This window comes from Cinclus cinclus, chromosome 8 (assembly GCF_963662255.1).
Source record: "Cinclus cinclus chromosome 8, bCinCin1.1, whole genome shotgun sequence".
Lineage (NCBI taxonomy): Eukaryota > Metazoa > Chordata > Aves > Passeriformes > Cinclidae > Cinclus > Cinclus cinclus.
Genome location: NC_085053.1, coordinates 3,617,653 through 3,639,159, shown reverse-complemented (window position 1 = coordinate 3,639,159; position 21,507 = coordinate 3,617,653). Strand labels below are relative to the sequence as shown.

The following is a 21,507-nucleotide window of genomic DNA, read 5'->3' as shown; positions in this document are numbered from 1 at the left end:
CTGTTGTGATTTGCTGTGTATGAAAATATTTTCCTAAATTAGTTTGATTTTAAAGAGGAAGCGAGTATTTCAGTGGTATTCAGTGAAGGTAGAAAACATGATCCGCAGGTCAGAGCTTTTGCAGTGGGAAGGCTTTGGGCTGTGAGGTGAAGCTGGCAGAACAAGCTCTGCTCTGCCCAAGGTTTTCTTGGTGTTCCCTGACAGTGGAGCTTTCTCAGCAAACTCCTGAATGTTACAGGAAAATCTGGGTGATGCCTGGGAAGCCAGGAGCAATCAGGCCTTCAAAACTACTTTTGAAGCAGTTGATATCTCAACTTCATTGAAGTACAAGACCAGAAACACTGAATCACAAACCAAAGCTTAGTATGCCAAGTTAGTAATACCCAAATAAGTAATTGTTTATTATTTGAAGTGTGTGTGTGTTTGTGTCTTCCTGTAGTGTGTGTTTTATGATGGGGAGTAGGGGCATGGCTGGGTGAAGGGTGTTCATGGAATACAGCCAGGCCTCGTGTGGTTCTGGTAGCACATTTTAGGCCAGTAACAAGGATAAATATGAAGGGGATGTGCATCCCCTTATTTTCCCACTGCACTTTCTATACTAATTGTTTCCACTGGATTCATTAGAGTACTTGCTCCTGCTTTAATTCAGAGAAATCAATTTTTTTTCTCTCCTTCCCCACACCCACAGACAATGTCTTGAATGGTGCCAAATGGAGTGGCCAACATTTTTTTCAAGGCAGATTCCATTGCGTCCTTTTAATTGCAAATCCTGTTGTGGAATTCTGTTCTTGTTTAAAAAAGAGAAAGAGAATCTGGGCATGTTCTTTCTAGGCATGTTTTGTGGGCGTTATAATTATTAGACTCTGTTCTCTAAAAGTCCCATTTGTTTCTGAATATAGAGCTGGGCCCTTTGTTTGCTGGGAGAGGTCACTTTTTGCCTTCCATTTCCATTTAGGAGGTAGGTGGGAACAGAAATGTCAGTGTGTTCCTCTGGAAGAGAGGCAAAGAGGGGAATTAATCATGATCCTAGCAGACTAATTTTTTTTTTTTTTTGCCTTTTGTTAGAGAGTAACTTGTAACCCATTAGCATGTGTGACTTGCCATCCACTTGGTCTTTGACAGCTTTCAGAATTTGGCTGCTGGAAATATTCTGTCCTACACTTGGAAGGTTGTTTGGCCAGGTTTGCTGCTACTCAGCAGTCTGGGGCAGGGCTGGGGATGTAGTTTATAGTCACCTTTCCTCTGAATCCCATGTAGCTCTAGTGGGTGGTGGTAGTGTTCATCCATCACTGCTTCTGATTTCTCCAGCGATTCACAGCCATAAACAGTCCATGGTCTCCCTTGCTCTGGCCACCTGACAGCAAAAGCCATCAAAAAAAACTGAATGAAGGAGCTTTGCCAGGCTGCCACACTGCACCTAAGGGGCTATTCGCTTTCCTGCTGTGAAGACTTCCTTCTAGGGAAAAGGCCTTTGCCTAAATCCAAGGATTTTGCCTAATTCTTATGCCTTTTAATTGCCTTTACATTTCTCCTGAGGCTTCTTCCCATGCTGGAGTGTCCATGGCTACTCAGGACAGCTGAGCTGTGGAAGCAGATCCAGCACCCACCAGCCCTGTCTTCCTGAGCAGGAGAAACACAGCAGGAGGGTGACATGATCCCTGACTCCTAAAGAAGCTGTTTCTCCCCCATGGAGAGCTCCTGGCTGAGACTGGGACTTCAGAAGCTCCAGCCAGGGAGCACAGTGCACTTGGTGCATCACTGGGCCAGGCAGGGAGCTGAAGAGCTCCCTGGGCACAAAAAGAAGCTGCAGATGGGGAGAATTTGATCTTTTGCATTTCTCAAAAACATAAGACAATGTTGCTCTTTCAGGAGTAATTATGCTAATTCCTGCGCTTACAAACTTGTCTTTGTCCATGAAAATTGCTTGGAATTTATAGCAAGCCATGTTTTCCCCAGCCAGGCGGAGAGTTTCTTGTCTCTTTTCTTGGCTCCCTTTTTGAATTCCCTTGAAGAGGAGAGAGGGAGCCTCCAAAGGGGTTGGACATTCTTCCAGTCAGCACAGCTGGCCCTGGCAGGGCGGCTACACTGCAATGACCATCCAAATCTGGCAGGCACTGCCATGATGGTGTCACACCTCCCTGCCACATTCAAGTCCTGCCATGGTGTCCTGTATCCAGGCTGTGCAGTCCCGTGCTCCACTGCAGTCTGTCCCAGCCTGGCTGAGGAAGCTGCTCCCAAGTTCAGCTCCTCAGCTGTGAGGAGTGTCTTACTCAGGAGTGTCTTACCTGAGCATGCTGTGAGCAGAGCTTTGTCACTGTGTTTTCTCTGTGCGAGATGTGGCAGGGTGAAAAGGCCTTGCTGACAGTGTGGCAAAGGGAAGAGGTGGATGTGAAAGGGATTGGGAAATGAGAACTTTTTCAGAGAGAAGCTCATTTGGAGAGGAAGAAAAATTTCTAAAGTGCATTGGTTTTAGAGGGATTTAGGTGGGTGCTATAGGTCCAAAGTCAAGGGAGGACGGAGTATCCCCGCAGGAGACATTTTGGGGATCTTTGAGGCTGACAGATCCATGGGTGCCTTTCTCCTCCAGCTGAACTGGGTTTCAGAGCTGGTTTGTGAGCAGTTTCTCTGGAGGATGTGAACAGGTGTCTCTGCCCCAGGTGCAGTCGCCGGTGGACTCGGCCACGCTGTCCCCGGTGGAGAGGACGGCTGCGTGGGTGTTCAACAACGGGCAGTATGAGGACACCAAGAAGGACATGGCTCAGAACCTGGATGAAGTCAAGCATGCTGAGAAGGTAGATTGGATTCTGTGTGCAGCCAGCTCAGGGGCTGCTGTCGAGTTCTGTGCAAACCCCCAGAGTTCAGAGGGACTTCCAGGCCCTGCTGTCTCACACATTCTCACACAGGTTACATTGGTTATAGTGATCACTAACTCTGTAAATAAAGTAAATCAGGATCATTAACCCAAGTGAGCATAGCTTAGGACATGCACAGGGGCTGTGCAGGGCTGCAGCTCAGCTTTCATCAGTAGCAGCAGTCAGATTTTGTCTTGGGCTTCTCCTGAGGCAAATGCCTGTCATACAGGTACTGCACAGAAATCTGCATTATCTGTTTTGAAAGTGTATGTTTTTTCAGGACTAGATCCCATTTTTCCAAATACAGTTATAGTCATTTGTTGCTGTGGGGATGGAGTTGTTGTGTAAGAGGTTTGGTATTTTGAGAAGGCAGGGAGTGAGGAGGAGAACACTGAAAAAGCAGAAACATAGGATAGTTAGGAAAGGTGAATGAACCCAAAACAAAGGAATATATTGAGTGGATATGGTGCTATTGCAGAAATGATTGCCTACAGAGACAAGAAGAACAAAAGCTCAGCCAAGTAACCTGACAGGCTCTGGTTTGCAGTGGCTGGTTTGCTCTCACCTGCCCTAATTGATCAGGTCCTGAAGAGTAAATTATTTGGGTCCCACACAGGTCTGGGTTTCTAAGTTTGGGCAGCCCAGGCCATTTCTGCAGTTGAGCACTGTTAGTAGCACACTGTTAGCAGCATCTGCCTGAGAACTGCTGGAGTCTGGAGTAAGGCAGGATGTGACCAGTCGGGGCTGAGGAGCCATGTCAGAGCCCTCTGACTGCTTCAATTGTGCTGCACAGTGACACCCCACAGCGTGGCAGCAGCTTGATGCCCAGTGGGAGCCCACGTGCTCCTTCTCTGTGGTCGCCCCTCTGTTTGCTTCTCACTTCCTTTACTTCAATCAGCTTATTTTTCACCAAAAAAAAATAAAAATCAACACTCCCCTAAAGAGCAGCAGAGCATTATAATGATCTGATCTTTTCATTTTTCTCTTTGCACCTGATTCCCTGCTGCCTCCCTGCCACCCCCAGTACGAGCAGGAGATCGCCAAGCTCAAGGAGCGCCTGCGGGTGTCCAGCCGCCGGCTGGAGGAGTACGAGCGGCGGCTCCTGGTGCAGGAGCAGCAGATGCAGAAGCTGCTCACAGACTACAAGTCTCGACTGGAGGACAGTGAGGACAGGCTGCGCAGGCAGCAGGAGGAGAAGGACAGCCAGATGAAAAGTATCATCAGCAGGTGGGGCTTTGGGAAGATCGGGACTGGGTGGGACAAGCAGCTCAGCTCCCCTTGTGGCATTCCATCCTTAGAGCTGAAGAAGTGGTGATGCAGCCTGAGATTGTCATGACAGTAAAAGGAAGTATTTAGGAATTTTTAACTTAGGTCTCTGTTGTACTTACTGTAGTACTTACTGTAGGTCTTTCTTTTCATTGCTGTTTGGAATCTATACGAGATTAGTTTTTCAGAGCAGTGGCATTTTTGTCAGTGTCCATTCTGAAAATAACAAGGTTGGACAACTGGGAGTGTCAGGTAGAGAGATAATCTTTCCTGAGAGTAGCAGAATTCTTCTCTTGGAGAGCCAGGAGAAGCAGAGAAATCAAACCAAGAGACCAGAGTACCTGAAACACTTGGGAATAATACTAAATTGTCCTAATTTGTCCCTCTCTTTTCTCATCAGACTCATGGCTGTTGAAGAGGAGCTGAAAAAGGATCACGCTGAGATGCAAGCAGTCATTGATGCAAAGCAGAAAATTATTGATGCACAGGTAGGTAAAGAACTCAGCATCTCCCAGAACCTGTGTAAAACCTGTTATTGGCCCCTCTCTCCTGCCCCAGCACTGTTCTCTGTCTTCCAAGCCATATCGGCCCACAGGGTCACACGTGTCACTTACAGCCTCTGGAAGACAACTGAGGGCTTTAACTAATACTGTCTGACCTGGGCTTTGAGACAGCCTAGCAACAAATCCCAGGACTGATCACATCTCCAAAACTTTTGCTACTTTATGAGATCCCAAGGGACTAAAGGAATAGTAGTGCATTGTGTAGACATTGCTCCAGTTGTGGGCCTGGGACCTTTGGGAAAGCTGTGCCTCACCCCAGCATAGTTTAGTTGCCATGTGCATGCATCTCAGCTGTGCCAGCAACAGCATGGCTTTGGACAGCGGAGTCCAGGAAAGAAAATGCTGCAATGGAGCATTGTCCTGGAAATGTCACATGTGGCATTTTGCTCTGCTGGCTGTCCCTGGCAGTCCTGGGGAAATGCCCATTTCCCACAAACCTGCAGCTCCCACCTTGGTCACCCTGGGCAGCTGTGGGGAGGGGAACCCAACAGGATGTGCATGTGGGTGTATCCTGTGGGGTCATTCCAGCTTTTCCTCTGTGTCTGTGCTGATCCCACAGCAGAACCTGGGACTGGTTTGTATCTGCCTGCCGTGTTACATTTGTGGTATTTGCATTTGGAGGGTCTCTTTCCTGCTTCTGGGCTTTTCAGTAGTTCCAACTGGAAACTATCTTTAATAATTTTTTTAGGAATAACCTAAGTTATTCCCTACACAAAGAGGGGTGGTGGGAGTCTCAGCTGAACAGGGTTAAACACGGCATTGGGGTATTAGAAATATTTGAACTCATGTGGAACTGTAGGGAAAATAAAAAGCAGCGAAGAGCTGTGTTTTTTGGAGATAGGCACAGTCAGGGTATCTCACTGTTACATACATGGAATGGCAGCTCATCCAGGCAGCAGCCTGAATTCTGAAATGGGTGGATGCATTTTTCATCTGCTTCAAGAAGGTGGAAGGGGCACTGAGCAAACATGCAAAGTGATTTTTGGAGGGAAGAGATTGTGACTGAGTAAGAAACTTGCCTGTTACCTGTGTGTGCCAGGAAGCTCTCAGCCTTGGTGTTGGTTATGGGCTAGCAAGGACCACTGTGATCCCCGTGTCACCAGCTGGCAGAGGGGCCACTGCTGACTTGTGAGACCTTCAGACCCTCAGGGCTGGAAGGATGTAGTCCTTGATCACACTCCATCAAGTGATGCAGAATTTATCACCTGTGGTGGAAACTGGTGAAAAAACAGGAGCAAAACAGCAGCATTAATGATTTCTCTTTTTCTTGGGCAAGCAAGGTCGCTGGCAGACCTAAGCTGCTTCACTGGCAGGCAGTGACTGGGGGAAGTGCAGTTGTCACTGTCCTTCCTCGAGTACCTGAGCAGAGGAGGAAACTTGAAAGATTCAGAACACACTCACCAGGGGAGCCCAGGCATCTGCTGGGTTCTGTAGAAATCCCTTGAAGTCGTGCTTGGAAGATTTTATTTAGTCTGATTCCTTCAGTGGCTAGAAAAGGAAAGGTCTTTTTTTGTGTGTGTGAGATTCATTGAGTGGGGCTGGCAACCAGCTTGTTGCACCCAGCTGAAGAGTTAAAGGCTGCCAGGAGCAGCAGTGACCTGGGATCCTGTGCTTAGGGACACCAGCCCAGGATGGTTTGAGGGGTGCAGTGCAGCTCCCAGCACTGCCCTGATGCACACAGGCACGAGCTGTTCTCCTGGCTCTGGAGCCTGAGCAGGGATAGGTCTGGCCAGACTCTCTCCTTGGAGCGGCGCAGCTGCAAAGAGAACTGGCCCGGTTGCTATTACAAGTGACATCTCCACTGTGTTAAATTACAGGTCATAAATGGGGATGAGATAATTCCAACAGGCAAGTAAACCAAATCAGTTCTCTAGCTGAGCAGTACCCAGTCCTGGCCCAGCACACTGACCTCCTACCCATTCCAGCTCCTCCTGCTCCCTGTGCCCTAAGAGTGTTAGAGACGTGCCTGGTAAATCCAATTTTCTTTTTAGTGAGAAGATGCCTCTACTCACCAAGCTCATGCTTTTAAGATTGATTTTCCAAGTGTGGATTCCCAGCTGTTTTGCAGACTGACTCAGTGAATGCTCAGCAGTGTCTGGAAACACCCAGCCTTTCATTCTCAACTCTTTGGAAAGATTTTTTAGAAGCTTTTCAGGAAAAGTTTCAGAAGGAAAATTTTCATTTTCAGTTGTATGTTCCAGGTGAAATACAGTCAGAGGAGTAGGAGCTTTGCCTGCCCAAGGAGCACATTCCTGCTGGGGCAGTTGTGTTCTGCAGGGCTCATTTCAGCATGGGAGGAAAGGCCTGTAACTCCTCAGCTCTGTGTTCTCCCTGCTCCCCTCAGCTGAATTGGGATGAGGGCTAAGGCAGGCCTTGTGCCCTGTGCCTCCTCCTCCTCTGGTGATTTTACACAGAGCTCAGCGTCTTCAGGACTGTAACAGAAGCAGGACTTAAATTCTGCTTTGTTTTTGCACCCAAGCACTCACCCCTGTGGGAGAGCCCACTGAGAAAAGCAGACACTGCTGATTAGTGCTGTAGCACACACTTACGTGCTGGGGCCCGAATCCCAAGGTATGGACTCACGTGTGGTAGCATGTGAGTCTCCTGAGCAGTGTGTCTGAACTGTACTTTAATGTTTATGCCTTCCATGCATCATTTTTCCCTCCATTTTGTTTCTCAATGGGCAGAACTGGGAAGAGTTCCCACGTGCAACTTGTTTTGGTTGAGCAAATTAGACATTTTCCCTTCTCAAAGAACAAAAACCAATTGGTGACATGGAGAGCGCAGTTACCTTCCTACTGTCTTTAGCACTGCTTCCTGCAGCTGCATTGTTATTATTTTTTGGGGGAAGATGGAAATTGTTATCTCTGATTACGCCAACAACTCCTTGGCTTGCCCCTCCAGTGCTGTATCCCACTACAGACATCCCACTATTAGCAGGCCGGGTCGGGCGATGGGTTAAGTCAATTTAGCAGCACACATCCCTGAGCTGTCCGCTCTGCGCGGACGTTGGCACGTTGGGTGCAAGGACAATCAACCAGGCACGTGGATTTGTGGCGCCCGGGAGCCCCCCGAGCTGGAATGGGTCTAGGGGCAGCGTGTTCTGTGTTTGTTCTTTGTGTTCTGTCGATGGCATCTTCCCTTCACCCACAGTGCCCTCTCCCCCTCACCTCCAGTAACCCTCAGCGTTAGCTTTGGCTGCTGCTTCTCTGTGTTGCTGTTGCACCGTCACCGCAGGCTGCCATTATCTGCTTTTTTATTGTTATTAATTATTTATTTATTTATTTCAAGCATCCCATGAGTTTACTCTGAGCACACTCCATCCAAAACACAGAGACAACGGTTGGCAGATACCACTTGCACTTTTCTCTGCCAGATGAAACCCCCCCACCACTTTTATTTTCTGCTGCCTGTTTCTGTTTTTCTAATGTACTTCTAAAATACAATATCGAAATTGGCTACCGTCGTTATTAACACTGACATCCTCCCACTCCCCTGTGGCAAAACCCTGCCTGGCTGGGTGGAGCCTCCATGCCCGGATCAGTTCCCTGCTGTAACTTGGATTCGTCCCTCAAAAAGTCCCGGAGGGCCAGGGAGGAGCCCGTGGCACCCCGAAAACAGAAAGAGGCAGACAGCCCATGTCGCCAGGGAATGCTGGCCCAGCTGCCTCTGCCCAGAGCCCAGGGGGGCCAGGCTGCCCCCAGCGAGGGTTCTGGGGCACAGCAGCTCTGACGCTGTGGGCTGTCTTTGCAGGAGAAGCGGATTGTGTTCCTGGACTCGGCCAACACGCGCCTGATGAGCGCCCTGACGCAGGTAAAGGAGCGCTACACCATGCACGTCCGGAATGGCAACCCTCCCAAGCTTTCCATCACGGAGAATGGTGAATTTAAGAACAGCAGTTTCTAATTCTGCAGGTGCTGCCAACCTCCTCCGTGGAAGAGCAAGACGAAGCAGAGCCAAGTCTCCTTACCGCCACTGATTGTTGCACATAGTTCTTCTGTAAAAGGAAAATTGTATTGTTTGAAGATTGTTCTAAAGTTGTTTTAGAATTGTATTTTAAAGTTGTATTTTAAATTGTTTTAAGATAGTATTGTACATTCAATAAAATTGAAAAAGCGACTCTGAAGGGTGGGCTTTAATTCCCCACTCAGGGCCAGGAGAACCAGGCTCCCCAGAATAAGTTCCTTGTGGATCACTATGTAAATACAAAGGGAGCTCTTGGGTTGTGTACAGAAAATGCCAATGTAATATACCAAAAGGAAGTGAATACTGTAGATTTTTTAATTATTGCTATTTTTTTTTATTATTATTATGTTGTTGTTGTTGTTGTTTTTGTCTTGTTGAAAGCACTGCAGTCCTGGGAGGAGGAAGAGGGGAGTGTGTGTGCGTGTGTGTTGTGGGTGAGAGAGGTGAGCAGTGAGTTACCTGAGGCAACAACTGGCTGATAAAACGACATGAATGGAGTGAAATTAATTCCACAGGAAAACTCATCAGCTGGGCTTATTCCCCTCTTCCCCAGCTGGTCTTTAGCTGAATGCAAACTTGATAGCAAATGTTTTAGCAAGAGAACTGGCTCTTGCTGTGTCCCGTACCTACTTCCAATAGGACTCTGTCATAAAACAGTCTTTCTGAAGAAGGTACAAAGTGGGAGCAGCAAGCTGGATTCCTGGAATTTGCACAGTCAGGCTTCCTGTCAGACAGAGGGAATCTGCAGGATTTTGTGGTAGGATTCTTTCTTTTCTACCCCAGTTCTAATGCAGTTTTATATTTTCTGTTTGGAGGATTTACAGACCTGTAAATATTTTTTAAACTATTTCTAGCCAATCCCTACTGTAAGCCCCCTGCAGCAGCACCCTGAATTCCTTCTCTGCTCCCCATCAGGGACAGGTTAATCCTCTCGGGAAAAGGCTAACCAAAGGGTGCCCATGCCCAGCACAGGAAATCCTATATGCAAAAGTCCTTTTTCTAGAGGATTTCTGTATTTTAATGCTTGCTTATTTTCACTATTTCAGCCACTTGCTTAGCCTGTGTAATTCCAGTGAAAGGTGCCTTCTGCACTTTTGCTGAAAGGTCTTCCATTTCTGCTGAAATTTTCCTTTCTCTGCGTCTTTCAGGGTTTTGGTTTTTTCTTTAGTTTTGTACACAGTAGTTTTTTTTCAGGAATTTTGACTAAGCTTTTGTCTTCAGTTCCTTTCAGTTGTGTTTCATAGAAGCATGATTCCAGACTATGTGTGAATGGGATATTGCTCCAAAGTGACCTTCTCCTGGGAGATAGTGATATTTACAACCTGTAACAGATGAACAGTAAATGGCTTGGTATTGTCAATTCTCATGATTTCATCAAGGTCCACAATATTTAATCTGAGAGAGGGTTCATCTTTTTTTTTAAATCAGAGATTCTGGAGTCAGGGGTGAATTTTTAATTCCAGCTTTTGCTGTGCATTTCTAGCCCTCAAACTCTCACAATAAATGAAATTATTGCAGCATTGATTGAAATTGCTGATTACAGAAACATACTGATAACAGTGGGTGTGATTAACCATTCATACATGCTGTGGAAATTGGAAAAGTTTTCTTCAATTGGAGACAAAACCTTGAGAGTTGCCTCAGTGTGGGATTGTCTCATGAAAAATGCAGGAGTGTCTAAGCCAGTTCCCTGCACGTGAATTATTGGCAATACCGAGACCCAAGCCCGGAGTCTGTTGCCAAGTCTGCCTGGTTTTTGGAAATTAATGAATCCCAGCTCTGGCTGATGCAGGAGGTGGGAGAGCAGTGTGTGCTCTGGTGTCACAACGCTCGAGCTACCATCACCACCCAGGGGTGTTCTGTGCATCAGTGCAGAGTCCCCTGTGCTGTGCATGTGATGTGTATGCATCAGTCCTAGCCAGGCTTTCCAGAGAACAGCAGTCTCCAGTGAGCTGGGGTTTGGGATTAATGCTTGGCTCTTTGGGATCAAAGCTGCCTTGGCTACTCAGTCAGGACTCGGTGCTGACACACCTGGGGTTGTGCTCTGCATTGGCTCGGCTGTGGTTACTTTTCCATACTTTCCAAACCGTCTTCCAGCTCTAGATCCTTGCTGACCTCTGATATTTTATTTCTCAAACCGTGCCTTTAAGTTCCTCCTTTACCTCCCTTCAGGCATCGCAGCCATAGCAACTTCTGCTTGTGTTGAGCTGTCGTGTGAGGGCCTCTTTTACACAAACCCTTCTTGTGGGCTGTTTCTGTGGGATCTGCATGTCCCTGTAGCCACGTACTGTAATTGCACGGCTGTAGCGTGGGGGAACATGTTCCCATCCCTTTTGGGATGGGCATGTGAACTGCTGCCTTGTGGCACCATGCAGGTGACATGGGTGTGCTGTGACTGAGGTGTGAGTGAGCGCCCATGGGGCAGCACTGACACAACAAGGCAGAAGCAGGTGTGTTGTTCTAGGAGAGTTATTCCAGCATTATTTTGGGAAAAACCTTTCCCCGGAGCTTCCCAGTGCTCTGGTAGTGTCAGAGGTCGCTGGCTGAGCTGTGTGGTTTCATGCTGAGGGCTCTGAGGTGTCCACTTTGGTTTCTGCAATAGAACTTCAGTCTGGATTTTCAGAGGGGGAATAATCCCTGCCCCAGTATTGGTGAGGTCTTTGGTAGTGCATCATTCCAACGCTGTACCTTCTCCTGTGTGTTTCTGAAGCTTGTAGAACACTTGTAGGAAAAAGCAGTGACTGTCTCAGAGGCTGAGCCCTTCTCTGTGTTCTCACAGCTCGTTGCTTAGTCTGGTTGTTTCTCTGCTCTTCCAGTTTCTCCCCTGAGGTGCCAGGTGTGCTCCTCCAGCTCCCACCACCAAGGAGATGCTGCCTGCGGACCCGAGAGGGATGAAAGCTCCAGAGTCAGTGCTGCAAGGCTGGAATTGATCTGCTGCAGCACAAAACACTGCTCTTGAGTCCTGCAGGCAGCTATCTCTCCTAGTTTGTTACCAAGCAGCCTTCCAGCAAAACTTTCAGCCGCCTGAAGCTGACAATACGTGAAAATGCCAGTTTCTATTTTGTCCAGACTAATAAAATCCAAGTGACACTAAACCTTATGTCTGTTCAGGAGCAGGATCCCTGCCTGGGCCTGATCACATTTGGGTTTAGGCTCATGGCCAGTGGGTTCTGCAGCAGTGAGGAAGTAAATGGTGCAGCATGTGATGGGGAGCGTGACAGATGCTGGCTTTGGGTTCACACTCTGAGCAGAGGCTGATGGGCTGTGTCTAATGCTGGGCAAGGAGCCGCTGCTCTCACTAGGGAGCAGAAGAAGTAGTGCGGGAAAAATTGAATAGCCTGGAGGAGGAATACTTGTATTTCTCAGACTGAACAGGAAAGTCACCCCATCCTGGTGTTTCAGTCCGTGCTGGCCACGTTGGTACTGTTCTAGGAGGGTTCTCTCCAAACCTCAAAACCCCTTCCCTGGGCTTCTTGAGTGCTCAGGAAAACCTTGAGGCCAGCACAGCAGGGCAGGGAGATGTAGCAGCCTCTTGTGTGTGGCCTCTTGGCAGGTTGTGTGTGGTGTCTGCAGTGTGTGAGGCGAGCAGGGTGACAAGGGACAGGCTTTGAGAGGACGGAGGGAGCACGGCCTAGGGGCAGCATCCTGTAAATCCCTGTTATTTGCAACTCTAGGAATTCAGGCCCTTTTTTTAGGGGAAATCGATTTCACATCTAGGAATTACCAACTGTTACTTCCCTGGTGTATCAGAAATGGGCAGCTTTTTATGGAAGCACAGATCCATACAACCACGCATTTTGTCACAGTCCTTTCCAGTGGCATAACTCAGGCAGGGAATCTACAGGAGCATGGAAAGGGATGTGTGTATTGTCTAGTTAGAGAATATGAGGTGTATCCACTAATAAATTCTTTATCCATCTAATAAATAATCAAAGAAATGGGGTTTGTTTTGCGTTCATGTAATTGCTTTGGTTTGGCTGTATGTTTTTCCCCCATGATACAATCATATTTTGATGCTTGCATAAACCTGCCTTTTAACTTGCAAGTCCATGAATTTTACACCCGTATCTATGAAATGTGTCGGCAATACTTAACTTGTGTGGATTAATTCTGCTTGTGTTGTGCAAAAATGTCTGTGTTGTTCCTGGAGAACAATTCCTGTCCGAGTTGAACCATGGTGTTCAGCATTTCCATCAGTGGTGGGCATGGTCTGCCATAGGTATCCAGCTGAGTCTGCCAGAGGAAAAAGGGTTAAATTTAGGGTGATGTTTTTAGGTGTTTCCTTCTCCACAATAAGTTAACTCCCAGGAGAGTAAGCATGTCCTTACAGATCAAGCCTGCCAGGAATCCTACCTGCAAAAATAGATTTTCTGTCTCAAGGGCCTTAATAAGAGTGTTACTACACAGAATTATTCTACAATGATAGCTCTAAATAATTTATTTTTTATCTCAACAAAGTACACCTTTAAAAAGGAATAAACTTGTTTTTCAAGCCGTATTTTTATGCTTGTAGCACTGGACTGTTTGGTCTCTGAGATCCATTTCTGCATTTCATTGCCTGGGTTTGTTCTAAAGAAGATTTATTTTTGTTCTGTGAATAATTTTTGAAGGTTCTTGTAATATGTACAGATACAGATACATTTGAGGACTTTTACTGATATTCCTACAAAGAATACAAATAAACTTTAACTTTAAAGTGTTTGGATTCTAAACTTCCGCTGATTTAAAGTCCCCCTCTTTTCTGTGCTCGGGTTGTGTTTGTGTAAATGCAGAGGGTGGAGGGGAAGGAATTCCCACTGTGACAAAATGTTTGGGAGAGAGCAGCTTCTGCCTGGAGCAGCCTGAGCAAACCAAGGACCAGGATCAATTCCTGGGTCCTGAATCTGGGAATATCTGGCATTGTGGAGTGAGAGAGCGACAAGCTGTGGAGACACGGAGAACTGCTCTCTGCTTCCTTTAGCCATGGGGTTTTTCACTGAGTGGTGAAAAGAAGGTTCCCGTGTAATAATTTACGTGGTTGTTCCCCTCACGCCAGGCCAGTGAATGTGATCAGCCCGGTTTTCATGCTCAGTCCGTTCCTAAATTACACATTCTCACACAGTAGCCCAAAGCTGCAGAGTTGGAGGCATGGACATGCAGAGGGATATTATTTGCAGGTTCACATCAAATGCTGGTTTCTAAGATATTTACATTTATTCTTCATATGTGTATGAAATCTTGTGTGCAGTGAATGGGAAAACCTTCCACAGTGAATCTACCGAGTGTAAAATCCGTACTCGAGGGGATGTTTTGGAAAAGTTTATTTTCATTTCACAGCCCCTGCGTGTCCTGCCTCACTCCTGTCCCCGGGGCTGTGTCCCTGCATGTCCCTGCTGTCATGGTTTGGGGAAGGGAAGAGGGGCAGAATCACCCGGAGAGGGACGGGAAGGAGGAAACAAGAGAAAGCTGTGCCAAGGGAAAGTGAGGTGAGGGGGTGAGGTGCAACAAGAGCACTGCACAAATAGCAGCGAGGATGGCACTGGGATAATACAGTGACATTCTGGGCTTTCCTATCCCAAATTCGGGTGTTCTGTCCTGCCGAGGTCTTTGCATTCCACATTACTCCACTGTGTAAAATTGTATGTGAATGTGCAAATTACTCTCCCACTCCAAACCACTCTGGACAGAGCACACAGGGCTCTGGAGCTTGTCCTGTCACTCTTGCAGTTCACTTGGGAAATTCCTTGGGAGAAGCTCCCCTCCAAGAGTCCTCCTGCCCAAAGGACGCAAGTGTACAACCTTGACTGATTTCCAAGGATGTGTGCTGCTGTTTTACATTAAGCAGCAGCTGCTGCTTAGATCCATTGGCAGATGGAATAGAATTTGCTTACGTTGGGATATGAGTGTCAGGAGAAGAGAGTCTTTGGGAGTGCTAGGATCCATCTCACATTGCTGTCCTTCACCTTTCTCCTGGTCCCACAGATTAAATATCCTCATGTCTCCTCACTGCTTTTTGTTGTGAGGGGTAGATCAAATATCCTGGTTGTAGGCATGAAACCTGGCTACCTGTTGGTTCTTCTTGCAGTCAGCATGAATTCCTTGTCCTTACTCAGCTCTGTCCTGCTGATGCAATTGGAAATGTGAGTTCTGTGGACCTGAGCTCACTTTTCCGGATCCTCCTTAGCCCAGCTCAGTAGCAAAGCAGCCTGGGCTGAAATTGAAGAAATTATTGCCAATATTGCAGATTCCATGGTGGCTGCCAGGAGCAGGGCACTCAGGATGGATGTTCCCAGCACCCTTTGAGTTTTCACATTATAATGGGACCCAAAAGGCTCTTGTATCACGAGTGGAAGGGGATCACAAGGGACAAATAGCCAGTGCTGACCCCAGTGAAGGATGATACAGTGATGACAGAATCTAACTCGGAGAGGGAAACGTAACCTGCACAGAGATGAGTGACAGAGATGGCTTCTGTTGACAGCAGGATGCAGACAGTGGGAGCAGCTCTCACTCTGCTTGGCAAGGAGCAAGTTCTGCCTGCAGCGAGGGAGGAGGAGTTAGAGCTGACTGCAGGATGCAGTTATTAAGCCCTTCCCTTCCCTCCCTTCACGAGGGGCGGACATGGAGCATCCATGCTGGACCCTACCTTAAACTCCACTATAGATTGTTACTGGTTGGAGGGGCTGTTCTGATGATTTGCCCTTCCTCCCTCAGAGGACAGGGCTTGCCCTCCCCTGTCACGCACCCTGAGCATTCCACAGCTGTGCAGAACATCCTGCTACAGAGCCAGCAGTGTCTCTGAAAGGAGAAGCTGCCCTTACCAGGGACATAAACTAGAAATGTCCCTAGTAAGAAAGCTCTCTGAAGGCTTTGAAAAGATGCCAGTTAGCACACATCCCCTTGGACATGGGGTCTTGCCCTCGGGTCTGTACCTAGAACATGTCCCTTTTCCCTGGACTTCAGGTGTGGACCTGCAGCCTGTGCCTCACATTTCAAAGCTTTGTTCCTGAGTGACACCTCTGTATTCCCCCAGCACTTTAAAAGGACTTTTTCCAGGACTCAGGGTTTCCCTGGTAGGAAGGATTGGTGGAGGACTGACTTCCCTTTTTGTCAGTACCAGAAGGTACTGCAAAATTTTCGTTTATATTGTTGGATGGTTATTAGGATCAGGAAAGCCAGAAGAACTTGGACCTGATGGAGACTGTCATAATTGGGATTAAGCAGAGCCTTTCAGATTTTTCTCATTCTTTGGGAAACTGAGTGGCAGAATCTGTACTCTGCTGGGGAACATTTAGAAAGTCATTGTTGCAGCAACCAGTAAGGCTAAAAAAGTAGATAAAATAGTTGCCATCTCCTCTGGGGTTGACTGAAGAGCAGAGAGATTGTTGCTCCCTCAGTTACGTATTTTTTGTCATGGGTTTTTATTGGGGTTTTGTTTGTTTGTTTGTTTGTTTGTTTGTTTTGTTTTTGCTTTTGGGGTGTTGTTTTGGTTTTTGGTTTCTTTTTGTTTGGTTGTTTTTTTTTGTTTTTTTTTTAAATAAACACTCTCCTCATGGGCAGATTCCAGATTGTGGCTTTGGGAAAACAGGGGTCTTAAAATGGAAAGTCCATCTGCCCCAGCTGCTGACATGACAACTGTGCTGCTGGAATCAGCCTAAAGGGGAAGATGGAAAGGCTGAAGGAAGACGTGTCCTCAATGCCGCTCGCAGCTCACAGCAGCGATGCTCTGCTCACTTGTGGCTCACCAGGTGTTGTGAGAGCCCTGCCCACATTCTGCTGTCTGGCAGCTGCTGGGGAGTTTTCCTGAGAGTGTTTGCTGTGATGATGTGCTCTGGAGAGCTGGCATCATCTCCCCAGTTACTGCTCCCACTTGGCTGCAGGGTTTCTCCTGCCCTGGCCACGGACAAAGGCTTGGGGTTACTGGGGCACCTGGAGAGCGACCAGCAAGCAGCAGTGGTTATCCCAGAGATCAGAAATCCAGGGGGAAAAGAATCATCTACTGTCAATAGTGCTGGCGGTTGCTTTTCAAGTGTCTTTCAAAACTAGCAAAATGACTTCATTAGCCAGGAACTGCTGAGCCCCTGACTGCAGACTGCAGCCACTCCACTCCTCAGAGGAGCTGGGTGGGTCCCAGCTGGGGAGGATGTCCTGTCAGCCAGCCCTGGTGGGAGCACAGCTGCTGCCCTGCCCTCAGCACAGGGCGGGAATGGCTGCAATGCTGCAGGGCAGGAATGAGCTGCTTTGGCAGATTTGTCCTCGGAGAGCCGCTTGGATAGTTCTTGGGTCAAAAATACACAGGCATCTGATTTCAGGATGATTTTAGGATCCAACTTTCTGGCTGGTTCTGGATGCGAAGATTTGGGCAGGTGTTTCCCTGGTGATTTGTCTCTGTGCAACCTTCCTGGATTCACACCTTTCCTACAGTTTGCCCAGGTGTAGGACTCTACTGGTGCTGATTTATTCTCGTTGGGGCAGGCCTGGTCTCATGTTACTGCTCCCCAGTAATAGACGCCCTTCCAGACTGGCCTGTCCCTGTCCCTAAACAGTAAAAGCAGTTTTTGCTCCAGATATGTTCACTGCACTCCTTGGCATGAGGTAAAACGGGGGTTATTTTCCCACAGTCTTTGGAGCATCAGCACTGGTACTTTGGCTGCTGACCCACTCCCCCCAGACACAAAGCAGGATGAAATCAAACAGTTTGAAAATTTTAAAGTGACAATTAAGTTTTTATACCTTCCAGTAGAACATTTGCAGTTGACTTTGGTCAGGGATTTGAAGGTGAGATGTGCATCATCATAAAGAGACCATCCTGGTGGGCTTGTCAGATTGGTGGCCTCAAGCTGATAAAAAACCTGGAGGAGCCCAGCGACCTGGAATCTGCTTAACTTGGACCTGGCCCCAGCCTAGCTTGCAGCAGGCTGGCTGCTTTCCCTGTGGGAAAGGAGAAAATGCAGTGAATCAGAAGTTCTGGCATGGTTCTTTCTACCTACCTGTAGTTCTTCCATGTGGGCATTGGTGTTTTCATTGCCAGGGCTCCACAGGGAACCTGCAAGTTTTTTATTTCATTTTAGTCTCTTTAATAGCTGTGTGAGTGGTGGGTGAGTACATACCATACTGGTGCTTGGTTTCTCCTTAGTTCTCGTGTTCCTTATGCACTTTTTGGCTTCTAAGGGTGGGTCACAGCTATAGGAGGGGCCTCTACTGGAGTGAGTCTGGAATGAATTTGATAAATGATTCCTACGAAGACATGACATGAACACACTCATTGCTACAAGTGTTTCCTTAACCACTGCTCCCTTATCAGCATGAAAAACAAGTATGTGGAGTATCTTGGGCAAATACACTTGTGCAGATGCTGGGAGAGCTACAAGCCTTATCAGCAAACAGGTTCAGTGGTAACATTTGCAATTCAATCCACTTTGGAATGGCTGTCAGTAGAATGCTCCTCTTTCCTGAAAGCCTTAGGCCACCCCTGCTAACTCCAGACCTCTCTGAGAACACATAAGAATCTGCTGCTGTGACAATGTCACAGGACTTCCCACTCATGCTGCCCTCTAATTTGTGTCCCACTGAAGTACTAGGAACACCAAAAGCAGGACAAAGCAGATGCTGCCCCAGCTAAACAAATCTCTCCTTCCTACCCACAGGGCTGGGCTTCAATATTCCTCTTACAGAAGTGATATTTATTAGGAAAAGTGAGCTAGTGATTAATGGCTGTGCAATAACGTGCTGATGCAAATAAAAAGCTTGACATGAGAAGTGGGCACAGAGTAATAATCACAGGCTTTGCTTGTATCCATGGGGATGAGCTGGAAACCCATGAGAATTAAAGGCCACTTCAATCCCTGTGGCTCACAGAGAGCAGGACAGCCCATTTCAACAGCAGGACCTCATGTAGGGGAAGCTGGCTGGTAGGAACCATGGTGAAAGATCTCTCTTGGCCTGCCAGGAATGCTGTGGTTCACTCTGAACCTGGGCTCTCAAGGAATCAGATCTTAATTCTGGAAGAGGTGACAATTATTTGTGTCTGTAGCCTCCACATTTATATTTCTGAGTAATTTCACCATGGAACCTACTCTCCCACAGCAAATTCTCACCCCCCCAAAAAAGTCAAGCTTTGTGAGTAAACAGCCTCATGTTTCTGAGAGCAAGGGGTGGTAATAGAGAATATCTCCTGTTTGGGAGCTGGGGGCTTTCCCCATGAGGGATATGCATCAGATCTTGCTACCTCCATTTTAGATCCTGGATAAGACATGGAAAGATGTTGCTTTAAGTGGAGGTCAGACTGGAAGATAAGAATCCCTCTTGGAAGGAGGGCAGTAAATTGTCATAAACTGAAGTTCCAAGACCTTGATTAGCATTTATTGATTTTGACCTTGGGATAAACAGCACGGATATGCCAACAAGACTGTGGAGGATGCAGATTTGGGAGCTATCTTCAAGTATGTGTGTGGCAGCATGGCAGGAGCTGCCGAGACCACGGCCTTCCCAAAAGTGTCTGTGCTACAGGAAGGGATAGCTCAGGGTGCACCAGCCGCTCACACACCAGGATAACTTCTGAAGGTCAACAAAATAATGACAGGAGGAGTTCTTTATGTGGTATTCCTGTGGGGCTTTATTGACCACGCACAGAAGGGAGCCAGGCACAAAGAACAAGAATTAAGGGAGGGTCCAGGTATATAAACTGGGTAGCAGAGGGTGGAGCAGCAGAACCGAGGGCCAATGGGCTGAGGGAACAAGGGCAGAGTGGAGGCTGGACTAAGGTTTAACAACCAACTGGGATCCAGGGGAGGAGCGGCGAGGAATGGGGGCCAATAGGGAAGTCAGGAGCAGGGAACATTCTAGAACTGGAGAGGAGGACAGTGATGATGTAACTGGGTAATTAACACAGAACTGCAGAGAACTGTGGGAGAACATCACCATAACCTGTAGAAGGTTATGTTTCTTCCCAGGGTCTCTAGACCATAGCATCCTTCACTGACTCCTGGGATGCAACACATATGAGGACCAAAGCATCTTGGAAAACAAACTGAATGGGCTGGAATAAAAACAACAGGGTTCAAGTGTGGGAAAAGGAAGGAAAGTACTGAAAGTACAGACAGAGTACACCTACATATAGCAATAACACTGTGACTGAGTAATTAATGATCCACTTCAGAAATGCATGAGGGAATCCCACCTGGCCTATCAGCTGGACAGACAGCAGGCACAGAAAAGCTGTCCCACATGTAGCCATAACCAGACCAGAGCCATGGAGCACCACCCAGTTTGCATCTCATTCCCAGGGATAGAAGTCTGTCACACATATCAGGGATTTTAATTTCTCCCAGGTGTCAACAGAAATCTTGAGGAAAATGAACTAACACATGGGCTGGATGCTTTGCTCACTGGAAACAGGGTTAAAAAGAGACTCAGCTTTTGTGCCATCTCAGGCAACATTTTGAAGCGTGATAATTGAACATTTCAGTGTGTTATTTCAAGAGGGCAGGATCCTCTGAGGATTAGCCTTTGTGGCTCCATCCAAAATGTGTGCTAGACAAGCAGGACAGATCCAGCCCTGAATGAAGGAAGTGTATCTGCATGTGAGGATTTTAAGACCATGTTCCCAGCAGAGGTCTTGTGGGGCTTACCTTGGCTTGATGCTGAGCTACAACACCACAACCGACGACTTCCACCATGAAATTTGGTGTATTCGCTCCCTCTTCAGGCACCCAGTTTGCCAGGAACAGAAAACCAACAGAGAAGCAAAACTCAGGATTGTCTGGATTGTACACTGTGAATTCTGGAGGCAAGAACTTAGGGAAGACATGTTCCTTCCCTTTGTTTCCTGCCTCTCTCCCTGTTCTGGAGCCAGACAAAGCCCGTGCAGAGCTGGAGGCAGACAGGAATAGCGCTGTAAAATCCCCTGAGCTCAGCTCGGACTGAAACATTAGTGGTTTAAAGCACAAATTTATCACAGTCATCAGAGCATGCAGATTTGTGAGATGACGTAAGCAAATCCAAAGAGATACTGTGCTATCCCTGCACTATCCCTGGGACACACAGCTGTGCCTGTCAGGAGCAGAATCCTTTATGTTTGGTTCACTGCTGGAGAACTTTTTGTAACATCCTCTCTGAAACACTAAACACTAAAGCCAACTCGTTGCTTCTGGTTTAGGGTGGCAGAAACCCTGCCCAGGGTGCAACACAAGTGGTGTGAGCCAGGGCCCTTAATCCCTGGCACACCCCCAAAATTTATCCCAGGGAGAAAAAACTGGAGGGCCAAGAAGAACTTGGAAATTGCTGCCGTTCAGAACTGGCTGTGTATAATTTCTCCTGTGCTTGCTAACGCTGGGATCTTCTACATCAATGGCTTCTACAAATCACACTCCAAACAGGCCTGGCCCCCTTCCATGCCGCTCTTATTTGCATTCCCTGAAACAGGAGCTCTAACAATTACATCTTTTATATTTGCATACACCTTCTGAATGCTTTTGAAATTATTGTAAAGGTCAGGCTGAGTGGTGAGGTGCAGGGAATTTAAATAGATCAGTCTACCTCTGCTTGATGCAGATGCTTGAAGAAGAAATTACTCTGGGCTAGATACTGTCCTGATATGCATTTAAATATATTGGCACTGGATAGTGCAGTGGTCCAGAAATTTTAAAAAGCTGATTTTCAGTCCTGCCTTGTCCTCCCCACACTGTAATTTCAGAAAGCACAGCACACAGTCTCAGTCACTGCATTTTGCAGGCACCAGGTAATTCAGGCAGGAGATAAGGATCATGTAGCCACACTAAATTTTGGATGTTTATGTCTCTTCCTTAACTCATGGAGTTGCAAAATAGGGATGGAAAACTTGCCAAGAGTGAAACACCTGCTCCTTTTAGCTCTGATCTCAA

General features: G+C 47.3%; 1 protein-coding gene and 1 long non-coding RNA gene across 2 annotated transcripts in view; one reads left to right on the top strand and one right to left on the bottom strand.

Moving 5' to 3' along the window:
• RASAL2 (RAS protein activator like 2) overlaps positions 1–8,565 on the top strand; it is a 102,512-nt gene extending 93,947 nt beyond the window's left edge. The window contains exons 15-19 of the mRNA XM_062497213.1: positions 2,658–2,792; positions 3,877–4,079; positions 4,519–4,606; positions 6,499–6,529; positions 8,435–8,565. Of these exons, the coding sequence (XP_062353197.1) occupies positions 2,658–2,792; positions 3,877–4,079; positions 4,519–4,606; positions 6,499–6,529; positions 8,435–8,565 (588 nt within the window). The remainder of the gene's footprint in view (positions 1–2,657; positions 2,793–3,876; positions 4,080–4,518; positions 4,607–6,498; positions 6,530–8,434) is intronic.
• Positions 8,557–17,762, bottom strand: LOC134046581 (uncharacterized). Its single transcript, XR_009933375.1, has 3 exons — positions 17,360–17,762; positions 9,107–12,880; positions 8,557–8,678 (listed from the first exon to the last, which is right to left on the bottom strand). It is a non-coding gene; the product is annotated as an uncharacterized LOC134046581 (long non-coding RNA).
• Between the last annotated feature and the right edge of the window lie 3,745 nt (positions 17,763–21,507).